Source organism: Chiroxiphia lanceolata, chromosome 3 (genome assembly GCF_009829145.1).
Source record: "Chiroxiphia lanceolata isolate bChiLan1 chromosome 3, bChiLan1.pri, whole genome shotgun sequence".
Lineage (NCBI taxonomy): Eukaryota > Metazoa > Chordata > Aves > Passeriformes > Pipridae > Chiroxiphia > Chiroxiphia lanceolata.
The window spans coordinates 59,809,270-59,822,804 of record NC_045639.1 but is presented as its reverse complement, the minus strand read 5'-3'; the positions used below and the strand labels follow the sequence as shown (position 1 = coordinate 59,822,804).

The following is a 13,535-nucleotide window of genomic DNA, read 5'->3' as shown; positions in this document are numbered from 1 at the left end:
TCTTCATCCTGAAAAAAACTTCCTCTTCACTATGTCGTGTCACCCTAAAGACTGATTTTTCCTCCATCAGTACCAAGGCTTCCTCAGGAGAAACCAACACTTCAGTAATTCTGTGATTCTAAGACTATGTTGTGCTCATAGACAGCTTTGACATAGGTTTGCAGATGACAGGCTTCCCGAGCAGACAGCACCACAAACATGGCAGAGGCACAAGCTTTAGGAAGCCCCATGTCTGGAGCCTGGAAGTCACCCAAGAGGAGGCTGTGGGCAAACAAAGACTGGGCTTTAAAGGAGGAAGTCTTGCACGAAACCTGGTAATTCCCCAGGGTGGCAGAAAGCCAACAGACACTGGGAAATGCAATCACCCTGCCTGGAAAGTCTCACAATATCAAAGGCAAGAGAGCCACCAGCATTGAGCAATTCTGCCTTACACCCCCGGCAGGAAGTCACTGAGAAGTCACCACTGTGCTGCAGCTGAAGAAACATATCACTCGACAGATTTACAAAAAGTTCAGGGATAGCATTGCTGCAGTAACACAGCTCAAGGCAAACCCGAGTCACAATAAGAAAACAAGTTCAGGAAATCTTGGCAGAGACAAGCATGGACACATTCCTGCCCCAACCTGGCAGTGAGGGGTGCCGGCATGGTTGCAGGAGGCAAGTGGCCAGGCCCCAGCATGGGCACTACCTGTGCCACCCCAGCTCAGCACAGCAACAGCTCAGAGCTTCAGGGTCTTTGGGGGCTGCTGCACATCTCAGGGTGGTGCCAGGCAGGCTGATTATCTGAGCAAACCCATTAGCACACCCACCACTCAATATCCGAGCTCTGATGATCTCTGGTGCCCAAAGGTCTCTGTTCGAAGAGTATCATGAATAGGAACCACAATTTCTAAATTTTGCCTATTGCAACCTGCTTTCTTATGCCTACAGATCACTCCAGAAGAAATCTTTAAGCTAAAGTTGCATGTGCACAAAAATCACTTGTATTTGGTTACCCAAGTTTCTTACCTTCTTTGGTTCTGACTCAGCTGTCAGGTACCAAAATGGTTTTTGGCTGCACTGCCCTCGAAGAAGTGTTTATTGCCATCTGTGGCTACACACAGCCTTGTCTTTATACAGAGTAAGTTGGTATGTGGGTGATGGGTGGACTTGTATAAGATTACTTTCTGTATGCTTGACTCATTTTACACAATAACACATTTCACAATAAGCGTTATGCAATCTTTGTAGCAAAAAGAATTTAGTGCCATGATGGCTTATGCCAGTCTTGTACAGGAAAATACTCAACATACAAATATACCTTAACCAAAAAACAATGGCCTGGAACCAAATCCTGGATTCAAGATACTCACCAGATTCAGGGTTAAGCTATATACTACAAGCGCACGCATTCCATTATCCAGAGGACTGGCAAGAGCAGTGAGCAAATCCGAAGAAGCTGCCTCTCAGTTCTGAGAGTGGCCACACAACTCCTGCTAAGATGAGACTTTCCTGGGTGCTTTCCTTAAATCCGGATCCTTTCCCTGGGAGAAAGTTGTGGTATCACCCACTAGGTTCCCAGGGCACAAGTACAGTATCTGCACTGAATCTGTACCCACAGGAAGAGGACCACACTGGATAATCCCTTGCTGGACCACGGTCAGTCTGTGGTCAGATAGTAACTGACTCCAACAGTGAATTAGGTTTTAAGACAGCATGGCTCTAGCAGCAATGATGCTAAGCTTTCATGAGTCAGAGAACATTGTCTGGGGTTTTTGATAAACATGTCATTATGTTTATTAGACATGAGACTATGTTATGTCACATGTGACTATTTATTTACATTTGAAAACAAAAAAGGTCATATGGCACACAGCAGTGGTAATCAGTGCTGGAGTTTGGAAAGTATTTGCACTCCCAGTGTCTCACCAGCTCCATAACAGAAATACATGGGATTGAAGACCTTGAGAGCATCATGGTGAGGCAAGTAATGGTGCCAGTGTGGAGAAAAGGAAGGAGAAATAAGATTAATAGAGGTCTCTGACCCCTCTTACGGACACAGCCACAAATCACGCACATGTTTATAAACTCATGTGCTGAAAGAAGGTCACTAGGGTCCAGCAGCAGCAACAAAACACAGGTCACTGGGGGAGAAGAGGAACCAAAGATGTGAACAGTGTCTTCTCACCAGGAGTAGTTGGTCTGAAGTAGAATTCTAAATCCTCTAATCCCTAGAGCAAATTTATCTACAGGGTAGCACTACTCAGCATTAACAGGAAGGAGCAAAGGATAAGGTTTATTTCAAATATGTTGGTGTTATACACTAGAAAGACACAGAGAAGATGTGAGGGAGGAGCTGCTATGTGATAGCAGGTAACTCAGTGACTTGTTCACTGGATGCAAACAGTTCCATCACTGAATAGCATCCAGTGCAGACAGGAGGTGTTGTCAAGCTGTTTTTCAGAACTGATAAGCAGAATAACTTGAGGTTTCAATTCCAAATTTTGGTTCAACGGAGATTTCCAAGAAATGATTATTCATGTCATGTTCTGACCAAGAAGTGGTGGCAGGTTTTGTTGTAGTAGAGGATGCTGTATCTCATTTGGAAACAGTGTTCAGCTTCAATCACAGAAAGGCTGCTGGCTGTGGGTCTTGTTTCGGATGATCATTTTCATACCACCGTCCAAAAAGCGTCACAGTAATGACTGGTTTTGTCGGTTTTGTCTTATTTATCAAGCGCCCATCATTCAGTACCTGATTGAAAAAGGTAAGAGAAGAATGTGATTACAGAAGTGCCTATATGAACACACTAAGAGCTCAGAAAAATGTGACAAACAGGAAGAAGGAACGTCAGACCCTATCTCTTACTGAAACTAGTGATTTCATTAAAAGGTATTTAATAGATCAATTATTCACTATGAGCAAGTTCACTTTGGCTGCTTTGACACAGTTAATTCCATGACTATCCTGCAGAGGACCTGGCATGACACAGCTCCAGGATACTCCATTACCTTGAACTCCCCAGGGGCCAGTTGCACTCCGCTGTACAACACTTCTGGAAAGACATAGTTGGTGCCAAATGTGCCACTGAGGGAGAACATCTCAAACTCGGTCTGAGCCGTCTCCACTGGCTGCCCACACGTGTCCAGATCTGTGCTCTTGCACTTGAGCAGTGTGCATATCTACAGGGAGGAGAAGACAACAACGTATTTAGCAAGACAGAAACACTCTGATAGGAAAGCCTTGTGTCATCAAAGCTGGTATGTGTCAGAGCAGATGAGAGTCACAGGATCTTTGTCATAATCTTCAGGCAACTCCTTTTTAGTTGTACCTTATTTTTCACCCCTTGATCTGACTGGCACTATTCCAGACCTGCATTGCCTTAGTAGTTACAAATAGACTGTCTCTGATGTAAGTACTGCCAGAGCACCTTATTTCACCTTTGAAGCCCAATCTTGTCACTTCCACTAATTCTTCCTATTGCCAGTTCTCTTATTTGAAGGTTCCTTTCCCATGTGTAAGATAAGTTTGTGAATGGAAATCTTAGGCAAATGAAACAAAGTCCTTCTCATGGGTACATTGTGCAAGTATACACCCAGGTCTGCCTACTAGTATTTGTACATGTTGGTAATGACACCTCATTAGATGGCCTGGTAGTCCATGGGAAACCTGAATTTGATATTCCCTATCCAAATCCTGGTGATGAAGTTAGCATCTTCTGTTAGAATTTAGTGTTAGCAATTGTAGCACACAGAGGAAAGTAGGAATCAGTGTTTCCCTATTGTCCTTAATTATCCAGCTGATAAATATTTATGGTCTTCAAGAGGAAATATGAAATAGGGTGCTAGCACTCCTATTATTCAGCAGTGATTCGAACGATGTTGGCTGCTTTTGCTCATAATCATGGAGTTTTTCTATTTTGTCAGATATTGGGGAACAGAAGCATATTTGCAAAAAATCAGAAGTATTATTCTTCAATGAAAAATTTTTTGTTGAAATGCAAATAAGCAGAGAAATAAAGAATATGTTCTGAAGAAATGAAAAAATACTGAGGGAAAAAGGAAGAGTAGAAATTCCTGTCTTCTCTAGAACTTTCAGTACTCATAGAGACTACCTGGCAGCTTCTACAACCTCTGAAATAAATTTTACAACCAAGCTCACCAAGAACTGAATTTGTTCAAGCTACCTTCATAAATGCATTAGATGAGCTGTTTTCTGTTTAAGACCTTCCCTCATATCCTGGAGTCTGTACCAGCTGATTTGCAGAGGCTGTGTTCACAGACAGAAGTAACTAAAAAAAAAGTATAGTCTGGTGGCACAACAACTTAATTATGAAGGCAAAGAATATTTTCAGATATGGCTTTAAGCAAATTCAGCCAGGACGTAACTCACTGTCTTCCCAAACATTTGATTAAAAGAGAGGAAGACAGGATATTTCCAGTAAAAGTCATATGCCATTTCAGTAAACTTCATTGCTATGATGTGGGTAATGAAAAAAAATTAACATCTCTGTGACTTTAAACTGTCTCATAAAGATAGCTATGATCAACTGATTTTTAACAGCAACTCTTTGAGGAAGATACAGTGAGGTCCCATCTGGAGTGTCCAGTTCTGGGCTCCTCAGTACAAGAAAGACAAGAGGATACTGGAGAGGGTCCAGGGGAGGGTCAAAAAGATGATTAGGGGTCTGGAGCATCTCTTTTACGAGGAGAAACTGCAGGAGCTGGGTCTGTTTAGTCTAGAAAAGACTGAGAGGGGATTTTATCAATGCATATAAATATCTTGAAGTGCCAAGAGGATGGTCCCAGACTTTCTTCAGTGGTGCTCACTGACAGGATGAGGAGCAATGGCCATAAACTAAAACACAAGAAAGTTCACCTCGACATGAGGAAGAAATTCTTTACATTCAGGGTGGCAGAGCACTGGAACAGGCTGCCCAGGATATTCGTGGATTCTCCCTCTCTGGAGACATTCAAAACCCACCCAGATGCATTCCCGTGTAACCTGCTCTGGGTGATCCTGCCTTGGCAGGATGTTGGACTATATGATCTCCAGAGATCTCCATTCAGTCCTAACTATTCTGTGATTCCGTGATGCAGAGGAGATTCAGAATAATTACTGCAGATAGTCACAGAAGAGGACCTAAATTTAGCCAATATTGCACACCCAAAAAAATAGTGAGTGCACTCTGGGAATTTAAAAGAAGCTTAGACACCTCTCCACTGCCTTTGTTGGTTTTAAAGGTAAGTAGGCTTGGGTGTTTTAGCAACTCCTTTCCATTGCTAACAAAAACAACACCAGGACTCCAACATACAAGAGAATCATTGTCTTTTTCCACCACGGAGCTGAAAGTTTCTCCCTGTAAAAAAGCTTCCTAAAGCAAGTAACCCCCTCCAAAGAATTACCTGCAGATAGTACTGTCCTTCAACAACATGAAGCCCATCAAAAGCACCCAGCACGTAAACTTCATCATCTCGTTTCCCTGCCATCTTGTAGCTCAAGTGACAGCAGAGGTCTTTTTGGCAGACAGTGAGATTTCCCCCAGGCTTAGTGAGCTCAGTGAAAGTGAACTGGTCATGAAAGATGATTCCTGTGAAATCATGGTTATCTTGTGACAGTCTTTTGACACTCAAAGCATATGAGCTCCAGCTGATAGCAGGTGGGGAGGCAGGAGAAAGACAAGGGTGTGCATCTAGTTCGGCAATGAGGAGGTGACCATCTTCAGTTTTCATATTGTAGGTGTATGTCCTGGCTCCATCTGGTGCATAAATACCACTCCCTGAGGAGAGCACAACACTCAGTTCAAGAATTAAAAAAATCATATTGTCCTTTTAAGTGTCCCTACTGCTAGCTCATCAACTATTCCATAAAGATTACAGAAATTTTGGTCTCACTAAAGGTGACCATTAACAACTCAGTACATGGAGCTCATGCTTTGGCAAAGAATATCATTTATTCCCCTGGATGAGGTCTGCTCAGTGTAGCCAAAGGCAGAGGATGTTATTTCTGTTCTGTTCTGATTCTATTTATAGCCTCCTCAGTTCTCTTTTCTCCTGTATGCAATTAGTCACTTGGTAATTCCTTTATTCTCAGCTGATTGAAGTGAAAGGACCACCTATGACTGAGACAATCCAAAACACAACATCGTCAAGTATCACAGGCCAGTCCTGGTGAAAACATAAGGAGGGAGCAGTTGCCCAGCCCCCTTTAAACTGGTTGAGAAGTCCTCCCAGTGTGGGGAATTCACATCTGACCAGTACCAAGCAACCGAGGGAAATCAAAGTAGATCTGTCATACCCATTACTGCCGAAGAGCCACATAAAACGGACAACAAGCAGAAGCCTCTCAGGCATGTCAAATGAGAAGCCCAAAGACAATACTGTGGTTTCACAGCTCAGTGAAGATACTGGTCTAACTGAAATATACTATCCCATAAACTAAGCTCTAAAAAATCAGTCCTACATTGTAAAGTGAAAATGTAGACTTCTTAGCAATGTTACTGTAACAGTTCTGAAAGTTTGTTTTTAAAGCTTTTCCATAACCCTGTTAAATACGGCTACAAATAAGTCTTTAATTTGGCCAGAATAAATGTAGCCATGTACAGGGTTTACAAGTATATTTACAGTTTGGCATTCAATCACAGACTTAGAAGTGGAGAGGAAAAGAGCCTAAGTGGCAAAATTTCTATTCAGGTATAAGGAACAGTAAGTAGTAAGTAACTTACTAATTGTTTACAAACATTAGAGAAACAAAGAAAAATCCTAAGAAGCTAGGGCAAAAAAAACACTACAAGTTTTGCTGTGCCTTGTATGGCAACAGTAGGGATGGAGTCTGTCAGGTTTAAAATTTGGTTGACTAGACTTCCAGATAAACACATTATATTCCTCTGCAAAATCACCTTGTAGAACAAGACATATAGATTCACAGTTATAAAGATTTTTCGGACAGAGTGAAATTACCTGTCATTGCCAAACTGGTTTTGTGAGTATTGGCAGCTAACATGTTGACACGCATACCCATAGCCCAGGCAGAGTGAAACTCAACTGCAGTCAGAAATGGCAGAACATTCATCCAAGCTGTCGGGAAGAGCACAGTGTCCACCTGCATCTTGCTCACCAGGACCACTGCAGGCTCATGGAAAAGGATGTCAAAGCAAGTGAAAATGCCGAACTTCCCAAATGGAGTCTCAAAGGTGACAACTTCTGGCTCTTTTGGGTAATTAAACTGAGTTTCTGTTGTAAAAAGATTATACTGTAGGGGAAGGAAAAAAGAGAAATCAGTTAGAGGCACTTACTGTGAGATTCTGGAGTCATTCCCTAAAACTGTTCAGAATGACTTGTGAAAATTTTTGACCTGTGTTGGAATCACTCACATGAAGGAAGTCAGGCTAAAATTGTATGATCGTAGTACCCAAAAGGTGGATATGGGGAGACACATATTGCCCTGGCATCTAGCTAGGAAAGCAGCTGGCTGTCTTCAGGTCTGCTGATGTCATCATAAAAATAATCTCTCCACTCTCCCTACCTGGTTTATACTTCTGGTGACCAAAATGCCCACAGAAGAAGAATAATAATTTAAGAGGAGCAGGGAGGTTCTGGTGCCAAGAGACAGAACTGGTGACCTTGGTGTGGAGATGCCCAGAAGTACTGTAAGTACACAACACCAGCATGAAGCATGAGACAATACTGGAAGACTGTAGAACAGAGAAGAAAACAAAGGCTGGGCTGATGGGGGAAAGGCAGATGATCTCAGCCAACAGAAAAATCCAAGTTTGCAAACATTCTTGGTTTCCAACATTTTCCTTTTTCCTTCACATACATGTTTTTTAACAATTCTTTATTATCGTCCAAGTGACCTGGACAATAAACATGGACACCAAGCCAGAAAAGTGGTCCAAATTTACTGAATTTATAATTCAGCACCTGGGTCATGCTAGGTTGGAATGAGGGGGGGGACCAGACTCGCATTATCAGTGTTCCCTTCACCCAGTTTGCTCACAAATAAATATCTTGGCATCATCTCTGAACAACAAGGTGAAACACTGGGCCCAAAGTGCATTAAATAAACAACTGACTTCACTCTAGCCACATTGGCATGATAGCTGGCACACAATTCATAAACAACTTTGATGGAACTTGCAGGAAAGAACATAATACTGAAAGAACTTTCATTGGGTGCAAATGTTTCAAAGTCCTCATCTCTTTTAACACCCATTTTAGGTCCATGGTTTTGTCCAAATAATTCCCATTGTACAAAAACAGTGCTGAAACAGCATCAGAAAAAAAATTATAGGAAGGGGCCTGTCTTTCTCAAATCAGAGTACTCATCTATAATGAGATACAGATGAATGTTTTCAAATCCTGGAACATGAAGGGGTAGTCTGGTAAAAACCTGGCACTGAAAACTGAAGCTGCTTAAGCAGCAGGATTTCCAGTAGTAGGAATTTAATGATCTGAGGAAGTCAACCAAAATCATATGCCACTAAATTGCACCAGAGCAATCATTTTTCATACCAGTCTGTTTTGAGAAACATGACAGGAAATGCAAATTTGGCATCAATACTTCATAGCAAGAGAGATTCTTTTAAATTATAAACAGAAGCAGAACTCTGACATGGGACAATGACTGGCATCTAATTCTCTTTCCAAATGAGACATTTTGGAAGTAGTGGAAAATTAGTTCCTGCCTTTCCAAGACCACTTTACCTTGTGGTAACGAGCCACCAGTTTCCCCTCTGGATCAAAGACAACATCCGTATTGTACTGGTAGCGACCGTCACTGGGGCAGCCGGGATCACTGGAGTTACATGTTTTCTTGTCCCCAATGTTTGCAACCACATAGATGGAGTTATTCCTGGCCATGCAGCTGAGTCGTTCCTGCACTGGTGCTGGACCAAATCTAATGTAATTTAGGGAAGGAAAAAAAAAACCATTAACAAAACCTGTGCTATCAGTTATGCCTATCACTGGAGTGCTTGAGGGCACACCAGCTGCACCTTCAAACCTGTAGCCATGGCAGGGCAGGCAGATACACAGAGTTGCTGCAGTGCTGCCTCAGATTGCCTCCTGCATCTTGGGGTAGGTCCTGGACCCTTCCCACTGGCATATGCAGGGACATGCCTGTCAGTCACTTTCAGCACCTGGAACGTGCTCTGCAGTAAGCAGATAATTCTCGGGTTGGGAAAGGCTAGGAGAGGACTCTCTTCCAGAGGAAGACACTAACTTGATGTCACACCAGAAAATATTTTAGCATCTGGCATAGTGACACCTGAGGATCGTAGCTCTGGGCCCTTAGCACACTAAGAGTGTTGAGCTGTGGAATAGCGCAAAGGAAAGGGTCAAGGCAATTCATCTTCTCCCATGGGCAGGAGCACTTAGACCTCTAGCCATGGCATGAAGAGCAGTGGGCTATTAATTTAAAGATGTGACAGGCCATGTGCCAGACACTGGTACCACATCTGAAGCACTCACACTAGGCCATAAAGAGAGCAGCCATCCCCCTCTGCAATGTGGCAATGCATATGGCTTTGCAAGGAGTGCATGGGCCACACAAGGAGGACCATCATGCAAGATACACACATAGCAGCAAGGAATGAGGTATGCCAGATGGTGATGGCAGGTGTTATATTACCAAAAGCTGCAAATGAAACCCCTGATTTAGAACAGTGAGATCACCTCTGCAAAAACTGTGTGAAGAACTGGAATAAAGATTTGCTTAGACACACTGCCACCCCACACTCCACAAAGACATTAAGCTTTTGGAAAGCATCTAAAGGAGGACAACAACAATGGTAAAGGGCCTTGAGGGGAAGCTGTATGAGGAGTGGCTGAGCTCACTTGACTTGTTCAGCCCGGAGGAGACTGAGGGGAAACCTCATCGCAGTCTACAACGTCCTCGTGAGGGGAAGAGGAGGGGCAGACACAGATCTCTTCTCTCTGGTGACCAGTGAGAGAACACAAGGGAATGGTCTGCAGTTGTGTCAGAGGAGGTTTAGGTTGCATATCAGAAAAAGGTTCTTCACCGAGAGGGTGGCTGGGTGATGGAACAGCCTCTCCAGGGAAGTGATCACAGCACCAAGCCTGACAGAGTTCAAGAAGCATTTGGACAATACTCTTGGGCACACAGTCTGTCTCTTGGGGATGGTCCTGTGCAGGGCCAGGAATTGAAATTGATGATCTTTGTGGGTCCCTTCCAACTTGGCATATTCTGTGATTCTGTGATTCACTGAAAGGCTGTATATTTTAGTTACTTATATCTCAGTAAAAAGTTGCACATCCTGCACTGTTCCCCATTATGACCCTTCTCAGAACCATTGAAGAACTATATCCTCACAGATGTAACAACAAGCTCCTCCTCATCAAGGAGGTACAGAAACCTGTGGTGAAGAATGCAGACCATGGTTGTAGTTCCACAGCTGAGCACTTACAGTGTAAGCGGTAAGACTCTGAAGTCCAGCACTGAACTACAGGTTAGTTTGTCACTGCTGGAATATGCTGCTTGAATGACAGATCATGTTCTACATCACAGAGACTCTAGCAATTCAGACTTTATCTTACCTTAATTGTGGAAAACTACGATTAGAAGTTTCTGGGTTTGTATCACTCTGAGGTTTGAACTTTGACTACTGATCTCATCACCTCTATTATTAGCTGCTCAGAAACTAGTTCTTAGCTATCCAGAAAAATGGTGTGTGTGTGCATTTTTTGAACATGGCATTTGTAAAAGACAAACAAAAAACGAAGAAAACTCAGTGTTAATAACTTACAGTCAGTTCTATTCAAAATAATGTGAAAAAATTGAAAGTAGAATGAGAAGCAGCATATTCTGGCATCAAAGCTTTTCCAAAAAAAAGACATTTCCTCTACTTTTCATAACTCAAATTCTGTATGTTGTTTGAATTTCTCCTTGAAATGTCTAATTAAAAAAGAAAAGTTTTCAATGTTTCCCTCACCAATTAGTCATTGACACGCTATATATTTTATCATGTAACTTACCTTCAAACTCAAGTTTAATTGAAACTTATGTCAAAAGCATTAGCAGTTCCTATGCATTTAGTGGGAGCTGCTCATGACTCCATGAGATACTAGTTTGAAACCACATAAATCACTGCAGAAGGAATCACCTTGAGGGGTCAGTGCAGGGAATCCAGTTCACCACTGGAGCAGGAATATCCTCCAGGTACAGGTAGATGGATTCTCTCGTGAATTGCCAGCCATAGATGCCATCTTCAGGAGTCACAATGATGTGGGCACCCTGTCACAACAAGCTCTGTTAAAAGCTCACCCATCAACATATAACCAGGGGGGTCAGGCAGAGCAGAAAACACTAATTAACAACCCCCACGATACATCTAGTACCTGCTGGGCGGCTTCCTTTATGGCCCCTTCCAAGACATCCATGTTTTTGTTCATCAGGGCCAAAGCATCATCGGGAGAAACAGGCTTGTCAGTGGGATCTGGCAGGATGACCGCGTGCTCGTAGACGGCTGCAATGAAGGTGTCGGAGGCAAGGGCCTGAAGGACTGCGAGTGCGAATACCCCAGCATGCAGGAGAGGCTGGGAAGGGAGCATGGCTGGTGCCTTGCAGCTCCTGGAGTACTCTGAGTCACGGAGAACAGTGCAAAAGGAACATGCATAGAAAAGAAAAGGGGGACAAAGTTCAACTTTGAAAGAGGGAGGAACTGCTGGTCTGTTAAAACATTATCTTGGAACCAAGCGTGACATACAGGAAGGTATAACAGCACACACTAAGGATGTTGCAACTGAACATAACTAAAATACTGGACAATGCCAAGACTAATTGTGCCAATAAAAAAGTAAGTCATTAGAAACATGTCTAGAACTAACAGTCCAATTTTTTTTGTATACTTTTCTCTGTCACTGATTCAATAGCCTTTTGCTATCTCTGTTGGCTCACTCTTCACCCAGGTGAAAGGTGGATGTGTCACCCACGGAGCTAGTGTTCTGTGAAGTCTGAGTGGCAAAACTGAGGGTCTTAAAAACTGCTTTATGCTAGTATCTTCATATTCCTCAATTCCTATGTTAAGTGTTAGTATGTGCAGTGAGTTTCTTTAGACCAAAGTAATTGCATTAACATCTCACTGTACTTGATGTCATATACTTCAAATGCCAGCAACAGAACTGTCCCTTGAGTTCATCCAAGTTTCTCTCCCAGTCACTTTAGCTGTACATCACTTTCCAACAGCATTCCATCAGAAAATACGAATCTGGAGGGAATGTTTCCTGAAATCAGGCAGGTAAGTAATTCATTGCCTGGCTCTCACTAACCTGAAGCAGAAGAGCAGTAAGCATGCCTGCTCCTCTGCACACCTTTCTTGTCCCCAGGAACATGCTGTGTATTGAGAGGCCTTCACTTTTAATCTTCAACTCAGTTAAAATGCATTTGTTGCTATGACATTTTCAATTTTTTGTCTTTCTAGTAGTTGCAGTATTCTCACTTGAGAAAGGTTGTCTGAACAGTGGAAAGCAGAATAGGCTGTCTGCTTTCAGCTACAACAGACTGCCACTGTAGAGCTGGCTCAGAAATTACAGGTTTGTGGATGAATGTAGATACCACAAAGTTCTCTGCAAGAGTAGTGCTGACTGAGGATTTCAACCATTGGGAACATTGATTTCTATTTGGTAACATTCACCTGTAAGTACTTCTCTACACACATACTAGATACAGAACGCTCATTCAGGAGCCTTTAATACGAGCCTTTTAAAGGTTGCAATAGAGATTTCGGTGATACTTGAACTAATGTAGCTTGGAAGCCTTCCCCTCCTCTCCGCCCCATTTTTCTTACCAAATCAAATACGTGTTGAATCATATCAACCACAATTAGACACCAGCCTAAGGGAGGAAGTAGTAAACGCTCCCTTCTTTAGCAGTAGAGAGGACATCAGCCAGAAAAATGACTGACCTGGCAGGGCTAAACAGAAAAATTTACTGCCCTGCAAAGTTCAAGTCACACTGCCGGGACAAGGGGGTTTCCGTAGTACAGTGGGGCGGAGGCATCCCTGTTTGCCTCTATCTGCCTACTGCCTGCAGGGCTGGGACCTCACCCAGGAACAAGGAACTAACACAAGTTAACAAACAAACACACTGAATAAACTTAACAAAACTGCAGTAGTCCAGGCTATATGTTGCTGTGACAACGTAAGGGGAAACTTATCTAGAGGTCTGTCTGCTTTCCACACCTCTATCCTCCCAATCCACTCTTCCTGTACCGTACCCGCCCCCATCTCTGCTACTGCCTGATGATGACGGTTACCTGAGAACTTCTGTGAAACAGGAGGCAATTTGGTGCTAAATTGGCTTAGCTATAGAAGGAGTCTGCCTTCAGACTGGTCCTGCTTCTTTTCTTGTGCTAAGACAGAGTGTGTGGAAGACTACTGTGCATTCGAAGGGTTAATCTTGCTGTGGAGAAGCCTGTGTGAAACGTCACACCTGCAACCATGCAATCACTACACAGCAGTGAGTACATGTGAGCAGGGATGAGGAAATCAGAAGCAGTTTATTTTTAGCAACAGCACATAGTCATTTTACTTAGCTGT

The 13,535-nt window shown here is 43.0% G+C and overlaps 1 protein-coding gene across 2 annotated transcripts; it reads right to left on the bottom strand.

Moving 5' to 3' along the window:
- Positions 1-1,795: 1,795 nt before the first annotated feature.
- LOC116784886 (pantetheinase-like) lies at positions 1,796-13,414 on the bottom strand. 2 transcript variants are annotated; one of them, XM_032683910.1, is made up of 8 exons: positions 13,253-13,414; positions 11,337-11,578; positions 11,102-11,232; positions 8,685-8,877; positions 6,939-7,230; positions 5,385-5,758; positions 2,991-3,161; positions 1,796-2,733 (listed from the first exon to the last, which is right to left on the bottom strand). In XM_032683910.1, the coding sequence occupies exons 2-8, from the start codon at positions 11,547-11,549 to the stop codon at positions 2,605-2,607; spliced, it is 1,503 nt and encodes a 500-aa protein (XP_032539801.1). In that variant the 5' UTR covers positions 11,550-11,578; positions 13,253-13,414; the 3' UTR covers positions 1,796-2,604. The 2 variants fall into 2 exon arrangements, with proteins under 2 accessions (XP_032539801.1, XP_032539800.1); XM_032683909.1 differs by lacking the exon at positions 13,253-13,414 and having other exon boundaries at positions 11,337-11,657.
- Between the last annotated feature and the right edge of the window lie 121 nt (positions 13,415-13,535).